General features: G+C 47.7%; 1 protein-coding gene across 2 annotated transcripts; it reads right to left on the bottom strand.

The window, feature by feature from the left end:
• Positions 1-367: 367 nt before the first annotated feature.
• Positions 368-5,525, bottom strand: LOC119312835 (ankyrin repeat and SAM domain-containing protein 6-like). 2 transcript variants are annotated; one of them, XM_037588601.1, is made up of 2 exons: positions 4,658-5,525; positions 368-723 (listed from the first exon to the last, which is right to left on the bottom strand). In XM_037588601.1, exon 1 carries the CDS (start codon positions 5,425-5,427, stop codon positions 4,663-4,665), a length of 765 nt encoding a protein of 254 aa, XP_037444498.1. In that variant the 5' UTR covers positions 5,428-5,525; the 3' UTR covers positions 368-723; positions 4,658-4,662. The 2 variants fall into 2 exon arrangements, with proteins under 2 accessions (XP_037444498.1, XP_037444497.1); XM_037588600.1 differs by having other exon boundaries at positions 368-747; positions 4,658-5,521.
• Between the last annotated feature and the right edge of the window lie 14,129 nt (positions 5,526-19,654).

Genomic DNA, 19,654 nt, shown 5'->3' with positions numbered 1-19,654 from the left:
ATCGACGCCTTCCGCTTGTCAAAGGCCAAGATTCTTCCTTCACTCTAGCTACCTTTAGCTGCGTCAAACAAGATGCCTCGCCGCCAAAGTCATGGCCCCTAACCTGACCCCCATGGCTCCCGCCTTCTTATAAATACGCATGGCCAGCCAGGGCATGAAAGCATCATCACTTAGCTAGTGCACCAGCGCACAGGACACAGGTGAGCGAGGTCTTGCATAGGGGTAAGAGGCCATCTCCGATAGCCAAGGATGATTTGCCTGTGAAACTCGCCTGCCAGCCGAGCTCGGCGTCCGGCGGTTCCATGGGCAAGTCACCCTGGCTACCCGAGTACATCTTACCACACACCCCATCCCAGACCCATGCTCATTTCATTCATCCTACCTAGTGCTCAACAGAATTCACCCAAGGACCGGCGATCATCATCGGGTAAGCCCCTTACCTTACATACAAGACATACATGCTTGCAAACAGAACATGTTTACAAACATATAATGCAAACAAAACATTCCAGTAGTTACCTTGACAGCGAGCGCACCGCGCATGGCCTGCCGTTGTGGCGCTATCAAGCCCCAGCGGCATGCACAGGACATGGCACATTTGCTGCCACCCTGCCACAGTAATCAGTGGCAACCCCCTCTCCGGCATTCATCACTAGCATTCCTTTTATGCCTTTAGCCAGTTGACCGGATAATCTTCTCCTTTTTCTTTCCTTTTCTGTATTTCTGAGAATCGGTGAGCTTGCAGACCTGCAAGCTTTTACATTTTAATTTACAGGTACACGAGGTGTGGGGCAGTCCAGATAGCGAATACAAGCAGATAACAAGCAATGCATAAGTGAATCTACCTTTTATTGCCCGCGCATATAGTATCAGAAATCAATTCAACTATGTTGCAGAAATTTACCAGTATTGGAGGCACAACAGAGCTACTGTAAATAAGTGTTAATAGAACACAACATGTTCCTACTAGCTAGGGAGGAAAATGTTTGGTAACAGGCAGTGGACTAGTGGACTTTGTGGTGGGTCCTGGTGTACAAATTCAATGACTAATTGAGGAAAATGTTGCCAATTATCTAACATATCACGCTAAAGATCATTTATAAATGAAACCACAACTTTACACTGTTTATGGACAGCAGCTTGGTTTCAGGTTCTAAATTATCTCCCATCATAGCAGGACAGCAAGAGATTAATTAAATCAGCATACTGAAAGACTATATATTAGAGGACTTAACATGTTAAAACCATTCATAGCTGTCAGAGATAATAAGAAACTCTGAGCTCCCTACATGCTCTGTGCTCATCATGGAAATGATAATGTGACAACCAAAGTTGAAGAAGAGCAAAATGTGAATGGTAGGTCAGTAGACAGGATATGTAAGGAAACAAATGAATTTGAAGTTGTAAGAAAGTTTTGAGATGGATGAAAATTGATGAGAACACAGCGACACATAAATGTCTTTTGCTGATTCGATAATGTTACAGTTCAAGCCCATAATAAGAGTAGGCTACCATATTTGCGTGGTGTTCAACTCATTACACTTTTCATCATAATGATCAGCTGTCAATCCCTTGCACTAAATGAACCTCAGGATGGACAAAAACTACAATTTGCGGATGGCTTCATGCTCAAGAAGTTCAGTATAGGTTTTGTTGGCACAGAACGATGCAGGAAGAGATAACTGATGTAAATTGGCTGAACTGGGAGGACGCGGTTTCACAAAATTATAAATCATTCTGTTCACTTAGCGTTGACTTTTTTGTGAGAACTGCTTTTAGTGAATAATAGTAGTTCCCACTTGATATGGAATATTCCTCATAGGGGTCATGTGCGCGCGTTCTATAGCCTTTTGGACGGATGTATTCTATGCATGCATCGAACTATGGCCTTAAGGGAACTCAAGAGGTGAGCATGTTTCAGAGGAAACTATCTTTCACGTGTTTTTAGACAAGATGGGTAAGGTCAAAATAAAAAAAACTGGTACCAGATTGATTTGGAGAATATATACCTACCATAATCAGGAAAAGATTCAAAGGAAAAGATGCGCCGATGTGCCATAAAGAAAACTATGAATGGGTTCTTATGAGATCTTGTGGTTATAGTTTTGCTTCTGCCGTATCGACTTCATTGAAGCACTACACATATTCTCCCATGTCAACCCAGAGGACTGCCGTGAAATCCCGCATGGTGAAAGGTGTTCCTCTTTGCTGGCCAAGGACGAATTACCCCTTTCCTATTCAAAGTTGTAACGATACCTCGCCCTTAAAAGGACAAGTATCCATATGTATCCTAATATAATAGGCAGCTTCGAGGCTGTTACACTAGCCCCATGGCTCTGAATGTACGGGTACAATACAACCATTCCTCCTGCTACATTAACAGGAAACCTGGTTTCGCCCAAACAGAGTTTAGTAGAAGCTGAATTAAATAATTAACTATTACCGCACACAAGGAAAGCAATCTAAATAATGTACATTGCAGATCACCTGCTATGACTAATAAGGACATGCATGAAATACGATGAAGTTACTAGATAGTGGCATAGTTCCCTCTAAAATCTAATTAGGCTAAATTTAAGTTCCACCAAGCCATAACAACTTTGTAAGGAAAAGCTCTAACTTAAACAAAGCAGAACTCTTCCACATCTTTGGTGCAACAGAGAACACCCATATGCCAAGGAAAAGGGTTGTGTGACTGAGGAATAACTTAAAAGATTGACAGTATCGCACCATAATTTAAACTGGATATAGTATAATAGCATCACTATTATCAATTTTCTTCAACACAGAAATGCAATTGCCGAAGGGGAGCCTTGGCGCAGTGGTAAAGCTGCTGCCTTGTGACCATGAGGTCGCGGGTTCAAGTCCTGGAAACAGCCTCTTACAGAAATGTAGGGAAAGGCTGTGTACAATAGACCCAAAGTGGTCGGACCCTTCCCCGGACCCTGCACAAGCAGGAGCTACATGCACCGGGCCGCCCTTTACAGAAATACAATTGCCATATCTTGGTAGCACAGTTATTGGATAGTATTGGATCGAATGCCAAAAGAAAATAAAGAAAACTAGGCCTCAAGCAGAAAGCAGCAAGATCTACTTATGTGTGGTTATAGTTCTGCTTCTGCCATATCTACTTCTTTGCAGCACTAAACATATCCTTACCATAGTTTTTAAGGTGTCCTGCCTTGGACGCTTAGGTGGCAAGGTGCCCTGGCAGCGTGTTAGAACTTTGCACGCCTTAGGTGCTTAGTCGTCAGTCGTCACTTAGGCGTCAACACGGTGGGTGCTTGCCTTAGGACGCTTTACCGTCATAAGAACATTGATTCTCACGTGTCAGTCCAGAGGACTGCAGGAGGAATCCCACATGTGAAAGGTTTCCTCTTTGCTGGACAAGGATGAGTTGCCCATTTCCAGTTCAAATCAAAGCTCTATGGTACCTTGTCCCTACAAGCAGAAGTTTATATGTATCTAATAGGCAGCTTTGAGGCTGTAACAATAGGCCCTTGCTACGAACGTACGGGTACAATCAATCCTCTTGCTATACTAATAAGAAATCAGGTTTCACCTGAAAACAGTCAAGGAGAAGACCAATAAGGTAATTAACTATTACCGTACACTAGAAAAGCAACCTTTTTTTTGCGGGTGACTAGAAAAGCAATCTTAACAATATACATTGCAGTAATAGCCCTGATAATCTGCTATAGTAATATAGACATGCTATGAAATATGATGAAGTTACTAGATAGTGGCATAGTCCCATTTTGAATGAGTTTCGTTTCATACTGACCGACCAGTACATTTAAGTAATACACGGATAGCCTTGCCCCTATTATAGGAATGTTTCATTCTTACTCTAAATACTCCGAATTTAGCTATTAACCAGGCCAACTTCAAGTTCCATAAAACCATAACATCTTTTTAGGGAAAACTAAGTTAACAAAGCAGAACTCTTCTACAATTTTGGTGCAACAGGGCACACCCACATGGCAAGGAGATGGGCTGTGACAAATAACTGAAAAACATGACAATCTATCAATTTCCTTCAATACAGAAATGCAATTGCAATACCTTGGTACCACAGCCCTTAAATAGTGTTGGATCAAATTGTTAAAAGAAAAGAAAGAAAACTAGGCCTCTGGTAGGAAGCAGCAAGAGCCTGAAGCATCTAGTTACGAAGGCACAATATGTCTTTATATTATGTACTATAAACACATTTAAACTCGGTTTGTAATTATTTCCAACAGCTTCCGGAAATAAAATCTGTGATGGAGATCCAATTAGAATCTTCGATTATGGCAGGGAAAGCCGAATCAGGAGTGTTATAAGAAAAGGAAATCAAACGAGTAATGAATAAAAGTAGCATAGTTGATGACATTAATTATGAGCACATAACAACGACATACTGGGACTGCATTCACCTTATTCCATCCATTATTTCAAGTTTCTTGTTGAAAGTTGAAACAATTCCTCCCAAACCACTAGTGCTCCACAGCATATCATTGCGACAGAGATAAGGTGATGGATCATCAAGCCTATATACACACTAGGATTGGTGAAAGCACCATAAGCTAATGCCCTCATCACTACTAGCTTTCTATGGGAGAGGAAACAAAAATGGAGAGAGCACAAAAGCTAGCTAGCTAGGAACTGGAGGTCTCACCCAACTCAGGACACGGTGTCGGTGCTGCGGAGCTTCTGGATGGCGGCGAACATCTTCCTCCTGGAGCCGACGGCGCCGATGCCCATGTCCTTGAGGTCCTCCAGGGTGAGCAGCGGGAGCACCTCGTCGTCCACCTCGTGGATCTCGAACACGGGGGCGTACCGGGAGAGGCCGAGGCCGTCGAGCCAGGCCCTGACGCCGCCGCCGCCGCCGTAGCAGGCCGCGCCGCCGTTGGGGAGGCCCCAGTCGGCGACGCCGTCGGACTCGTCGACGCTGGCCTCGCGGCTGCCCGAAACCCTAGCGGCCCGGGCGGCGGCGGCGGCGGAGTCGGACTGGTCGGCGTCGTCGTAGTAGTGGTGGTGGCCCTCCTCGTCCTCGTAGCCGTCGGCGCCGCCGTGGGGCGCCGGGATCCAGGCCGTGCGCGGGCGGCGCTGGCCGGGCTTGGGCCCGCGGGCGCGGGCGGCGGGGTCGAGGGCGTCGTCCGGGTGGGAGCGGCGCGGGGGGCGCGGGTGGGAGGACGGCTTGCGGTGGCGGCGCGGGAGCTGCGCGTCGGAGGCCGTGGCCTGCGCGCCAATGTCGCCGAGGCGGACGCTGGGGCGGCGGCGGCGCTTGGAGTAGGGGGGCGCGGGGGGGTCCGGCGCGGCCGCGGCCGCCGCCGCCTCGGCCGCGGGGTCGGCGGGGAGGAGCAGCGCGGCGGCGGAGGCGGAGGCGGCGGCCCCGCCGCCGTTGGTGTCGGGCTCCGGCGGGTGGAGGAGGTGGAGATCGGCCATCGCGGTGTGGTGTGGTGTGTGGCGGCGCCGCGTGAGATGCGTAATCCGCGGCTGGCACTGCCAACTGATGATGGAACTGCTCGCTCACTCCCCTCTGCTCTCTCGCCTCGAGCTACGTCACGCACGGCGGTGGAGGGCCGTCGGATCGCGACGCGTGGCGGTTCGGGCGGTCGGGATGGCGCGCTGGGCGCTGGCGGTGCGGGGAAGTCAAGCCTAGGCGTTGACCGGGTAAGCCGTGACGTGGCGGATAAGGCTCTGCAATAGACCACGGGCTGTAGCCCAGTGAACTGACTGAGATGGGCTTCAGCCTCTCTTTTCCTATGACTTTCTTTCCTAGCTTTCTTAGCCCACCTCGCCCAACAAAGTTTTTTCTTCGGAGTCATTTTGACTCAAAAAAAGCTCTCGAAAAGAACCATTTGTTTTCCTGAGGCAACTTCAGTCTCATGGAATTTTGTTTTTGATATAGCTTACCACTCATGCCAAGTGGTCAGTCTCATGGAATTTAAGTGAGCACGACACTAAGTCGTCATCTTTTTTTCTATTCTCTTGCAATGATTAGTTTTCCTATATGTTCCGTTAGACATACCCAAATGCTATTTTTGTTTTGGTTTTTTTAAGATGCTATTTTGCTTGACCTGATGAGAGTTTCACTTCAAAGAGGGGGTAGTGGCACTCTACATCAAAATTTTGTCATTCTCAATGTCAAGGTTTATGATTATTGTTTTGGATGTCGGAAGAGAACATCTCTCTTAGTTGACATGTCAACAAATATGATCAACAAGACGCTAGTGGCTCTGCATAGTGGGACCGAACCTCCTCACTCCCACTATACTCTCCCCTAGAGTTGTGATATGTCTGCGTGGTGGGTAGTGTAAGACCGCAACGCGTGTTGGTTCAAGAGGTGGGGAATGGCAAGTTGGGCGCTCAATGCGGGTTTAGGGATGCAATGAGTTAAACCCCGAGGTTGACCGGGTTGGCGATGGTCAGAAATGCCAACTTCACCATGCTTTGTTTTCTTTCATATTACTTTTTTAAAGAAATTTATGAATATTTGTAGCAATGAAATATTTCATAACAAAAATCACCCATGAGTGTTATTTCATATAGTATATTGCCTAAAAAAACGTCCAATTGTATCGCTAAAAACATTTTTTTATGTGGTGCGACCAAAAATCATTGACAAAGCTTAAACCCCACGGTCGCATTGGGACATTACCTTTCTTCCATTCATGTGGTTTCGTGAAAGTTCGTTTGTTTTTCTTGGTGTTTCTAAAGCCTTCATTGTACTGAAGTACTATATTTTATCTTTGTTTTCTCTTTAAAGTCTTATTTGTTTGATGTTCTATGCATGTTAGAGGCTTATGATCTACTCCCTTCGTTTTTAAATATTTGTCTTTCTAGAGATTTCAACAAGTGACTACATACGGAGCAAAAAGAGTGAATCTACACTCTAAAATATGTATATATACATCCATATGTGGTAGTTCATTTGAAATCTCTAAAAAGACAAATATTTAGGAACGGAGGGAGTAGTTGTTTTCACTTACTGCAATAGCTTCCATTATTTATTACTGATAAACATCTGATGTTTCCTTTAGTTCTAAGCTATATTCAAGGTGGATGGTGGAAGAATGATGCAAAAATTGAACCTGATCTCCTCGCTGTCATCCGTCAGGCACAACACGCAACGTCGTGTGCTTCGGCACCACACTCTATAGTGTGATTGGCAAAATACACTAGGTGCACCTGTTTTTATGTTTCTGCATAGAAATCTCGTTCAACAATTTAGACGATTAAAACCAAGAGGGAAAGATCTGGTCAATCTTGAAAAACAGAGCTACCCTTCTGGTTTTTGTTGTGTAAACAGCGGCATTATATCTTTCCTACTCCCTCCGTCTCATAATGTAAGACATTTTTTGACACTAGTGTAGTGTGAAAAAACGTCTTACGTTATCGGACGGAGGAAGTATTTTTTTTCCCTCGTTTGACGTGGGCTTGCAGCCAGATGAGCTCGTTACCTAGTCAGCATATAAATCTTACGTTGGTTGACCATAGGTTAGGGCATGTACAATGGTCGATAAGGTAGTCTTATCTTAAATCTTGCATGTAATTTAGAGATGACAAAAAAACATGTCTACAATGGGTCATCTCTCAGCCTTATCTTCAATAACTAGTTATTCCTAAAAACGTGGTGAGACATATTGTGCTAAGAGATCATCTCTTGCATTCTCTTAATTAAGAGAAGACAAGCCTTCTCTTATGATTTCTCTCTCCTCCACCTCATCATTTATCCTATGTGGCATTGCTAAGATAGAACCATTGTACATGCCCTTAAGCATTATTGGAGGAAGGACCCTTCACGCAATCGTACGTGTCTGCCTCCCGACGCGAACACCACCATTCGCTTGTGAGGGACCCCCGGAGCGCACGATCATTCGCTCCATGGGCATCGGGAAAGACATGTTTCCTTCCTATTAACGTTCGTTAATTTAATGTTTGTAAACATCAATATGATTTAATAGAGTTAGCCAGATTTAAATTAGTCAGACTTGAAACACACTATAACTTGAAATAACTTAGAACAAAGACAGTAAAACAAAAACGTGTTGCATCTGTACATCCTCCGTCATGCTAGTGACGCCTGGTGCTGGCCTTTGGGTTGGCTGCAGGTGACGCGCATGCCGCGGGGTGCCGGATCTAACCTGGTGTAGCTAGATCCGGCTCCTGTGGTGGTGACAAGTGGTCCAACTGGCGGCTTTGCATGGTACGGGTGGCAGCGGCGGAGCTGCTCTGGCTGGTGGCTTCGCGCTTTGGTGGTGCCATGGGTAGTGATCAGGTTGGCCCCGCTAGTGGATGCAATGGTGGTTGTGGCATTGTGGCTCATCGCAACCCCCTTGGTGGTGGTGTTGGCATCAACTCAGGCGGTCCGCCATGCTGAGGTGGTGGCCATGGCGTCCCTGTTGTTCCGTTTGGTCTGGTTCACCGCTGATGCATGTGAGAGGAGTCGTGGCTCATTCTCGAGAGGTTCGCAGTGGACTGGCTCCTACTCTGGGTAAGAGGTGGCGAGGTATAAGGCTCTAGTCAAAAGCCTTGTTCTCCGACAGGGATCATTCCCGGTGATGTTGGCACTTGTGGTTGCCCTCCTCCTCCTGGGAGGCGTTGTCAAAGAGTACTTCCTCTCGTTGTGTCATGGTCGGACGGAGGGGTAGTGGCGTTGGTGGTTGTTCGCTTGGCTGGGCCTATCCCGGGTTTCGGTGGGGCTGTCATGTGTGAGCCCGTGCGAATGCCTTTTGATCGAAGGGGGTCGATGCCGATGATGACGACGTCCTTAGGCGTCATTACCTTTTTGGAGGTGTCTCTGAAGATTTTGCTTACAGACGTTCCGAGTTAAGGTCACGTTTGGTGGCGATGGGCTGGTTGGGTTGGCTTCAACGGTTGTTTTCTTTTCGGAAAAGTTAACGCCCACACGTGTGGGCGTTTGCAACTTGGGCCGAACGCGTCTGGAGCCATCGGATGTATTTGCTCGAATCTTGGAGCAAGGAGGAGGGGGGTCGCATGCCACGTCATGTGTGGTCGCTGTGCGGCAGTTTCTCGACTCGCCCGGACGGTGGAACCGCAGCGGATTGGGCGACGGTTGTCACCGTTGCCGTGCGGGCGGTTGCCACATCGCCCGAACGCCCACGAATGCCACGCCCGCACTCTTTTTTCTCCACATCGCGACATTTCTCTGTAGTCCACCCGCATTCCATTACTCCCCCTCTGTCTTCCTCCTTTCTCTCTCTCTCTCTCTCTCTCTCTCTCTCTCTCTCTCTCTCTCTCTCTCTCTCTCGCATTGCGCTTCGGCGGCGGCGCAGAGGCGATTTCGCGGCGATTCCTCGGCGATACGGTGGCGGCGCTCGTGGCGTCGTCGTACAGGCGGTTGCGCCCGAGTAGGCGCTGCAGAGTCCCCGGAGACCGCCGGAGAGGAGGTAATGTGCTCGAAATCGTCTCCACTCCCCCTCAATCTCTGTTTTTACGTCTCAAATCAACGACGATTCCATGGCAATCTCCGTTTCTATTTGGTGGATTCTTCGAGGAGTCGCCGGTGGGACGTAAGGGCGGCTCGTTGATCACCGCACGTTTGGTTGGTTCATTTAGTCGCCCTTGTGGGTTCATGCTCTGCTTTGAATCGCACAGTTCATTTCCCTTCTAGATTTCATCCATTTATATGGGTTGCCAAGCAATGGTTGGCACTATCCCTCATTTTGTGAAACCAGAGCAGTGATGCAGTGAATCAGTGTGTTCACGTCATTTTGGTCGTCTTTATTTTGATGCAGTGAAGACCTAGAACACAGCGTGAACCCTAGATTCATTTTATGTAGATTCTAGTTTCCTTTGATTTTGAACTAGGTTTTGATTACAATGTTTGTGTGTGTTGATCATAATTAGTTGCCTATGCCGTATACCCAAACATGGCAACTACATATGTTGATTGTGCTTGAAGTTATCGTACCCTTCATACATTTAGATAGCAACTCCAATGTTCCCCATAAACACTAGTTGCCCTGTCTCTGTGTGTACCGGTGGCAAGTCAATCTTTGTTCCAATTTAAATTAGTTGCCATGGTGTCTGTCGGCATACGACAACTTGATATTCGAGCGTGTCTGTTTACTTTGTTGCCATTCTATTTTCCTAACAGATGGCAACTGAGTAGGTGATTTCAGTACATTAGCAGCCATGGTGTTTGTCAAGACATGGCAAATAATAAAAGATGCCCACCTTTTGTGGTTCCCATTCTGTTTTTGTAACATATGTCAACTATGTAGTTCATTTTCGTTTTAAACTAGATGATGCGGTGTTCGTGACACATGGCAACTGGCATTTGAACATTGCCATCACTATATTTTTGTCGTTCTGTTTACCTACCAGAATGGCAACTGCATGTTTGTCTGGGTGTGTACTGGTGGCAAGTCAATCTTTGTGCAAGTTAAATTAGTTGCCATGGTGTTTGTCGGCATACGACAAAATGATATTCGAGCGTGTCTGTTTACTTTGTTGCCATTATGTTTCCCTAACAAATGGCAACTCAATATCTGATAACAGTACATTAGTTGACATGGGGTTTGTGAGTACATGACAAATAATAACATATCCCCACCTTTGTGGTTGCCATTCTGTTTTTGTAACATATGGCAACTATGTAGTTCATTTTTGTAAATTTTCATACTTAAGCCTTGTTTGTCATCTTTGGAACCATGGCAATTTTCACTGTGATGATGAAAATTATCAATTGCCAGACTTTTTGCTGGTGCTCACGGCAAATGTACCATGTTTTATGAGTACCCACTAATGTGTATTTGCCGTCTGTTACAAAAATAGGAAGACGATGACGATGACTTTTTGGACCCACCCCCACGGAACGTTGTGGCTGGTGCCCATAAACCCGCGAAGGAGGTTGGTTTTTCTTTGCTTTGCCAAATAATTGCATCTCCAACCCCTCTATGCTGGTTGACCGGATCTTTGTAGCGACCCTCCTGAGTGATCTGAGGTGTACGTAGCATAAGCATTTTCGTTGTTTGTGTCTGAAGTTGAACCTCCCGCATGGCAATTGTAGCTGTTTTTCATCGTGACAAATGTAGTTATGCTTGCATGGCAACTGCATGTAAGCAGTTATGACAACTATACATTTATCAGTAATGTATACTGCAGTTTCCACATAATGGCAGTATACCTGCAAATATGATGGCAACTAAAGTTATCACAACATGGAAACTGTATTTATGCATACATGGCAACTCCTTATAACCAGTGATGGCAACTGAAACATGATCAATGATGGAAACTGCAGTTGCCACATGATTGCAAGAGCAGTGAAACATGACGGCAAATGTAGTTACCACAGCATGGCAAATGTTGGTACCACATCATGGCAACTGAATTTGCCATAGCTTGGCAACTGCTAGACCATCACCACATGGCAATTTATTCTGAATACACAAGTTATTTTTGTCCCTTGACCATTCATGGCAGCTGTTGTTGCCTTGAGATGGCAAATGCACTCATTAACCATTTACTTTCTCCATTTTTTATTCTCACCTGCATAATACGTTGATGGCAGGTCTCCCATTGTTAGTTGTTGCCATGCGCTACACGCAGTTGCTGCAAATGTCATTTTTTAGTAAGTTCCCCTGTTTCATAATATGATGTTCTTTCTTCATACTTTACCTTGATTTGCATTCTCTTTTGTCCGATGTTTGTTGTCCTGATTGTGAGGCACTCGCATTTACTCCCGGCGCAGTTTGCCATGGGACCTCTGATGGCAAACTATAATTCCCTGCAAATGTGTACAACAAACATCATATGTTTGTCATTATTCCGCTTTCAAACATGGCAAACTATCATTTTTGCTCGATACGGAAACGCACCCATGTCTCCGTATTCCTGCAGTAGAGGCAGCAATGGCCCCAATGAAATGCGGTTGTTGTAGACATCCCATGGCGTCGATTGCGGCTGTCTGAAAAACCAATGATTTGAACCTTCGCCTGGTTCCATCGTTCCTTTTTGTTAGTCCCCAAAACCTAGATGCGTAACGCATAGACACCCGTTGTGTTAGTTTGCATTCTACCTTGCATATCCTATCTTCAATGAGCATCAAAAAAATGTAGCATCTGATTTTTCACATGTCAAACTGATTTTTGGGTGGCAATTGGCTGCCTGATGGCAATTTCATCCAGACTAATGAGGCAAATATTTGTTGGAACCACATGGCAAATCATGTGGTCCAAGGCGGAAACTATTTTTTTTTCATTAGGATACATGCCCAGTGTTTCTCCCAGAGCAGTCCACTTGAATTTCACTAGCTGGCAACTACTATTGGAACCACATGGAAGATTAGGTGATGCAAAACGGCAACTAATTTTCCCCACTCTCCCATATCTACCAACACACCTAATTGCCATACATCCCAGCAGATATGGGAGAACTATGTATGAATCCGGGTGGCAATTCTGGCTTTTAGAGACAGCAGTCACCCCTTCGATATCAATTCGTTCGTTAGGCATGGCAATTCGCCAAATCCCAAATTTTTGAACCATACTGAGATGTGGGATGTGAGGGTAGAGACGACAGAGTGAGGGCAGCAACTGCAAGACGTATCTACAAAAAATGGGTTCGTTGACGTATTCTTCGTCTATGATTTTTGGCGTAATCGACTTTTATTTGCCATGGCGATTTGGGTGCAGATCGGCGGAGAGGAACGAGACGAGCGGGGCCAGAGGTGAACGAAGGAGTTGGAGGAGTGGTTAGGGGAGCGGGGCCAGAGGTAAACATGCGGGCGTTGGCAATTGCTGCCGCACGATGGTGTGCGGGCCACATATGTGGCCCCGATCGTTCGGGCGCTGGCAGCTGCACCCGCACAGGGGTGTGCGGGCTGGCAAGCATTGTTGCCGAAGCACTAAACCTTACAGCCCACACGTGTGGCAGTTATCAGCGTCCTTTATTTTTTCGGTTGTTTGTTGGTTTTTGGCCTTGTTTTTCCTTTTCTTATATACTATAAACCGATTAACTCTGTATTTTTCTGTCTCTTTTAACGAAATCGGCAGAACTCTTGCCTTGCTCGTTAAAAATTTGGGAGCCGCTACGCGTCGGCCGGCGGATGTATTAGAAAACATCCGCCGCGTGGAGCTCCGTTGGATCAGCGCCCTGATAGCCATCGAATCTAACCATCGTGCGCGCGTGACCACCGCCTTACGTCCTGCAACAACACGTCAGTTTCGGAAACAGATTCCTCTATCTGCGGGGAAAGTAGTCCTTCGGCGCAAAATCCACCGTCTCGTGAGCCATCTGATTCGATGAACCTTGTATTTCTGCAACAAGACTCTTGTTGCAAAATCTCCACTTATACAATTTTCTGTAACAAGACGCTTGTTGCAAAAACTTCTCTCTCTCTAATTTCTTGCAACAAGATCCATGTTGCAAAACCCTTTCTTCCCTAATTTTCTGCAACATGATCCTTGTTACAAAAATTACAACATCTACCGCCGCGGCTAATTTTTCGCAACAAGACTCATGTTTAAAAAATTGCAACAACATCTCCGACCGCGTTCTGCGCTGCACAATCGTCGATCGCCGCCGTTCCGCAACAACGCGGTTGTTGCAGAAACTTGTCTCAGGACAGCGGCGAGGTCGATGTTGCAAGAGGCACAACTACCGTCTCGTCCTCGGCGCTCCGGCCACCGGTGCCCGTGTGAGCCGCGAGGCCATCCCAGGGCTGGGTGACGCTGCTGCTAGAAGCTCACTTGGGGAGAGAGAGGGAGCTTGATTTTGGGAAGGAATATGTGTGCGGAGGAGAACGACGCTGGAAAAGATAAGGTTGACAGGGAGATGAGGTTGGTTATTTTAATTGATCCAACGGCGCATCAAGCGGCGGATGCAGAGCCTTGATCAGTCGGTTGATGCTAATCTTTTCACTAAAAATTTCTAAAATAAAGAGCGCGTTGCATCTTTGTGTTTCACCACGCGAGATGCCTACACGGCTAGAGAAACAAGGCAACCACATGAGCGGTGCCCAGTGCGTTCTCCATCAAGTCCTTGGTGCCGACGGCGTGGCACCACCCGGCCGTGGGAGAGCAGCGCCCACAACTGCGTCATGAACTCGCCGCCGGCGCCGAGCGGCGTGGATGTCCACGTTGTCCGACGGAGGGAGGAACACTATGAATTCTGCCCAAAACTCCGCCAGCACCTTCCACCGCCGCCCTTCGTCTGGCACGGACACCCAGATCTGCCCGCCGAGCAGCGCAGCCTTCTCGACAATGCTGGTGCTGCCGGCTCTCTCGTACAGGCTGCCGCCCTCCAGGTAACTCTCCTCCTTGCTCTGTATCTCCTCTAGTTGGGCAAGTATGTCCCGCGTTGTCCGGCAGCCGGCGAGCTGGTCCCGCGCCTGCTGCACCGCCGTGTCGAAGATCTGCTCGGCGTTGTTGCTTGGGTCCGGCAGCATCTCCAGCAGGAAGGCTACCACGAGCCTGTGGTACCGCTAATCCAGTCGAAACGAGTGGTGACCACGTGCCACACCAGGATCTGGTCGATGACCTTGGGAAACACGCACGCCCATGTCAGCTGCTGCGATAGGCCGTGCCTCTGCACGGTGACGACGCCATTGGTGAGCTCGCCGCGGCTGGCCTTGAGCGAGTCGAGCAGGGCTCGCCTTACCTGCGTAGACAGATCCTTTCTCCGGCCTCTCTTTTGGCCCTGCCCGCCGTGGTTCCAGCACGTAGAGGGTTATCCACGACCGTACGTTCCACGGGCGGTGGTCGTACCAGTGCAGGAGCTCGTACTGGCCGATCTTCTGCTCCTAATATGTGGTGTCCGGCGGCGTGATGCTCTGTTTCCAGCACCAGAGGTGGCCATGCCGCTGCGTGGTCCATGGCCGGTCGTCGCACACGCAGCGGTACACGGTCATGACGTACCGCCAGTTGTTGGAGAAGGCGGCCAGCGCTTGGCAGACCTCGAGCCCCGCGGTGATCACCACGAGCACCACCGTGACGGAGCGGTCGAGGTCCTTCACGCCGACATGAGGGCGGCTGTAGCCGGGGCCGAGCGTGCCGACGAATGCCGTCCACATGGTCAGGCTGAGCATGACGACGGCGATGAAGATATAGGTCCTGACCCCCACCGGGAGGATATTCCTGGTGTAGAAGAAGTCGTAGAGGAAGGCGAGCTCTGCCTCGACAACCCGGAAGGCGGCATCGGGCCGGTGAGGCCGGTCAAGACGAGGTCCAGCGACTTGGGCGAGCCGGCTTCCGCCGGAATGTACCCGTAGAATCGCCGCTTCAGCAGCTTGAACAACGAGAAGGCCAGGCAGAAGTCCTTGGCCACGTCCCTCTCGACGTCGCTGTATCCGTGACGATCGATTCACTGGTATACTTCGATCGTGACGACCCCCTTCACCTTGGGGGAGGCGGAGCTCATCGTCGCCGTCAGGATCGAGCTCGTCGTCCTCCTCAGCATCGAGCTGGTCGTCGTCGTCATCAGTATCTTGTCCTGGGAAGGACGATATTGGTGGCTCAACTGCTGTTGATGCTGAATGGCCTCCTCGCCGTGGAAGAGGTACTTGTACCCCTTCATGGTGGCGGGATCGTGCGGCAGCTGGTCGGCGGCGAGGAAGTCCTCGACGTCCATGTACTCGGCGACCACCTTCACCGACGGGTCGGGGAGGCTGGACCGCACCATCTCGACGATCTTGGCAGCCGTCTTGAGCACGCTGAGGCTCCAGAAGGCCCAGATGGCCGCTCGGTAGCTGGTGTTGGCGCCGATGGCTTTGAGGATGAGCCAGAGCACGAGCGCCGTCTGGAGGGCGTGCTGCAGCAGCAGCTTCTTGCGCTGGTCGACGTCGCGGCGGCTGTGCACGGGCGCCGCGTACGCGCTGGCCTGGATGAGCAGCAGCGCGGAGGCCCAGAGCACGAAGGTCTGGCCGTGGAAGGGGCCTTCCTGGATGATGCCGACGGCGTAGGTGACCACCACGTAGGAGAGCGAGTAGGCGATCCACATGACGCCGCGGAGCACCCGGTCGCTGCTCCGCCGCTGGGTCGAGCCGTAGAGCACCAGCGACGACAGCACCAGCGCGCTCGCCAGCACCACCACCTCCAGCCGCAGCAGCCGCTCTTCCACCGCGCCGAAGGTCTCCGTGATGCCGCCGCACCTCGCCCCATTGCTGGCCTCCATCTCCATGAATCACTAGGCACTAGCTAACTCAGGTAAGCAAACTAATTAACTCGAGTCCTTTTTTATCGCCATCAATATTGGAATGGAAGTTGGAAAGATAGATGTTGCGGTGATTTCATCCAAACACGAGAAGGATCGATGAGAAGTCAGATTGATGGAGAGAACAAGGATAAAGCGAAAAGGCAAACTTAATTCTTTGTGCATGATGAAAGGCAAGAATCTTCGAGTCTCACGTAGGAGAACTTCTCCTAACGAACAGATTCTTTAAGCCATATCTCAAATCCAAATTGCAAATGCAGCTATATGCATTTTTTTTATCAAAAACACTAACGCCCACACGTATGAGCGTTTGCAGCTCGCCCACACGCGTGGATCCGCGTCCGTTTATGAGCGCACGAATCTTGACATGTTTTTAGTGCCACGTAAGACTGGGCTGGTGTGTGGGCATTCATCCGGTCGCCCACACGGCCGTTTCAGCACACGGAGGGGCCGGTGTGTGGGCGTTCAACAGTTCGCCCACATGCCACTTTCCACTAACACACAAGGGCTGGTGTGTGGGCATTTGTCATCTCGCCCACACGTCCGTCTCCTCTCCCACACCCAAGCTGCTAGTTGTCATGTGTTTTGCAGCGTACATGGCAATTGCCCTAGCGTGCTTGTAAGCAGATGTCAACTCTCTTTTTTTTTTACCCGAACTTGTCAGTTGCCAATTTGCCATGTGTTTTGCAGGGTACACGGCAACTGGCTAGTGTACACGTAAGCAAATGGCAACTCTTTTTTACCCGAGTTGCCATGTGTATTTGCATGGTACATGGCAACTGCCCTAGCGTCAGGGGCGGAGCCAAGATTTGAACATGAGGGGGGCGAAGAGTCTACTTTCACAAAAGTCATGAAACATTTTTGTTAATCAAAGGGCCACATGGCCCCCATTTTCATTATGAAAATGGTGTCAGCTGTCTCCATTGTTAACTCTCACGATAATGTTGATGATCATCAAAATGTATATATGAAACTACAAAAGAATGTTATATTTCTATTAACTTAAATTGAGCCTGACAACGACTAGTGTTGAACAAGTACATAATGTGAACTTTACAACTATTTTTCCATGCTAATATAGACAATTATGTAATGTCGAAAAATCGTCTTCATTCTGTTTTGAAAACATGCGTAGCCGAAAAGGCTTGTTTGGTTGTTGTTGTTCACATCGAAAGAGTTATGACCAACCGTAGAATTTTTACTTGTTTAAAATAATCCAACGATTCAATTGGCAAGTGGAGATAAGATTTTTAGGTTTAGATGATTGCAAACATCCAGCTAGAAATGGGCAAGTTTAGACTCAAATTGGGCCCGTTCCTCACTAGGAAAAGACTACAGGATACCAAAATTCACCGGGTGCATATTAGACATGCAAAATAGCTCATGTCGTGGATCAGAAAATGCACAGATTGTCAAAAGCTCTATTTTGCAGGCAATGCTAATTGACCAGACTAATTCATGAAAAAACTACTGGTGTGTAGTGGTACCTGCTGCCAATATCTTTGATCCAGGTCACCTGGCTAGCAGCCTCTAGCCGTATTCTGAATTTCTGATCTAATCCGCCTGCGTCTAGTCGTAATCGGACAAGAGACTCTAGATCAGTGGATGGTGTCGTCGTCGTGACGAGCTGCCGCCGCGGCAATGGCAGACGCCCTAGCAGGACACACACAACAGCGGAGGGCACCCGCGGCGGCCGGCGGCCACGGCAAACGCCCTAAGATCCAACAGAACGTGCACGTAGATCGATCAATCGATCGGATCGATCACATTGTCATCATTATCGTCGGCCACAACAACTACGCCTAGATGTATGGGCTATTGGGCTTTGGTCATTTATATTCGGTGTTTGCTGGTTCAAAGAATAATATCTTATATGGACCATTAGCGAAATACAGTACATACGCCCGCTGAAAAACATTGAGGGGGGCGAGCGATTGGCAGGGGTCTAGCCCCTGCTCGCCCCCCTGGTCTCCGCCCCTGCCTAGCGTGCACGTAAACAGATGGCAACTCTTTCTTTTACATGGAAACTATCCTACCGTGCTTGTGAGCACATGGCAACTCTCTCAACTGCCTATTTTAATAGGTGTCAACTCCTAAAGTTTTGAAATCATGGCAACTGCAGTAGACCAGATCATACATGGCAACTGTAGTTGTCCGACATGGCAACCGTAGTTCAGCGACATGGTAACTGCAGTTAAACGAACATGGACGAGGGTCTGGACCATGGCAACTGCGGGCGCGCGGTGACTGTCACGCGGGGCGTGCGGGACTATAAGGTACGAGGCCTAACACACGGGGCGCGTGGGCGTTATCTATTTCTCCCACACACACGCGTGTGAGAGGGTTCGGGAGGGAAAAAAAAGAGGTGTGTGGGTATTACTTGTTTTGCCCACACGTAGGTGTGTGGGCTGTTCCTCTTATACACCACACAAAATGTGTGGGTAGACCCCCTAACGCCCACACGTGTGGCACTTATCGGCGTTTGGATTTGACTTTTTTAAGTTCAGTAGACACATGACTTGTGAGCTTAAAAAAGGAATATTTTGAAACATTTAAATTGATTTTCCTTAAATGGAAGCATGAGAGCATGTGAGGGATGGTATCACTGGATTTTCTCCGCTAGGCCTCAAATTATTTTCCTAGTTGTCCACACATCTATTGCACAGAGTGGAGAAATCAGGAAAAATAATACACCATTGAGGTCATTCTCGTAAATTGATCAATGTTCTCACATATTGATATTTTAATTATGTGCTATCTCCACGCCTGATAGGTAAAACTTTACTATTTTTGTTACAATCCTTTTTAACAATTGATGATGATGAGCCACTAGGAAAACAATTATTGTTTTCTTTTATTGTTAAATCATATATTAGAGTTGTTCTCTAACATTATCCGTGAGCAAATGGGTCATAAGCCTCAAAATTGATTGAGTACGAGTGCATTTTCATTACAAATGTAAGATCCCACCACCATCTTTGAGATGCAACTCTGACATGTAAGGAAGATCAAGCAAATAACACTTTAATAAAGAGAATATAAAATTAAAAATAGCACTTGAGTTCAAGAAGGGTAACAAAAAAGAAAACAAGCCATCTTTCCAAAAACCACATGAACGGAAGAAAGCTAGCATCTCAATGTCCCTCGAGGTTTTCCCGCAAAAAAAATGTCCCTCGAGGTTTAAGCTCTATCAATGTTTATTTGGTTAAAACTGTAGAAAAAAGACAAATGATTCTTTTTCAGTTACAAGCAGGCAAAACATTTCTAGGAAATATACTAAATACCTCTCCGTTGTGGGAATATTTATCTAATATTTCAATTGTACAAATAATAATAAAAATCATTTTAAAAAATCGCATGAAAGGAAATTCGTTTTATCTTATTGTAAGAATAAATGTTTCTTTTCCTGCCACCAGAACACTTTGTGACCACAACATGACGTAACGCGCAGCTCCAGGCGAGAGAGCAGAGAGAGAGCCCGCAGTTTCAG

The sequence above is a fragment of the Triticum dicoccoides genome, chromosome 5B (genome assembly GCF_002162155.2).
Source record: "Triticum dicoccoides isolate Atlit2015 ecotype Zavitan chromosome 5B, WEW_v2.0, whole genome shotgun sequence".
Taxonomy (NCBI): Eukaryota; Viridiplantae; Streptophyta; class Magnoliopsida; order Poales; family Poaceae; genus Triticum; species Triticum dicoccoides.
This window is presented reverse-complemented; position numbering and strand designations above follow the sequence as displayed.

Bases quoted from the DNA above. Each gene is read 5' to 3' on its own strand.
- LOC119312835 (XM_037588601.1), bottom strand. From the start codon at position 5,427: ATGGCCGATCTCCACCTCCTCCACCCGCCGGAGCCCGACACCAACGGC.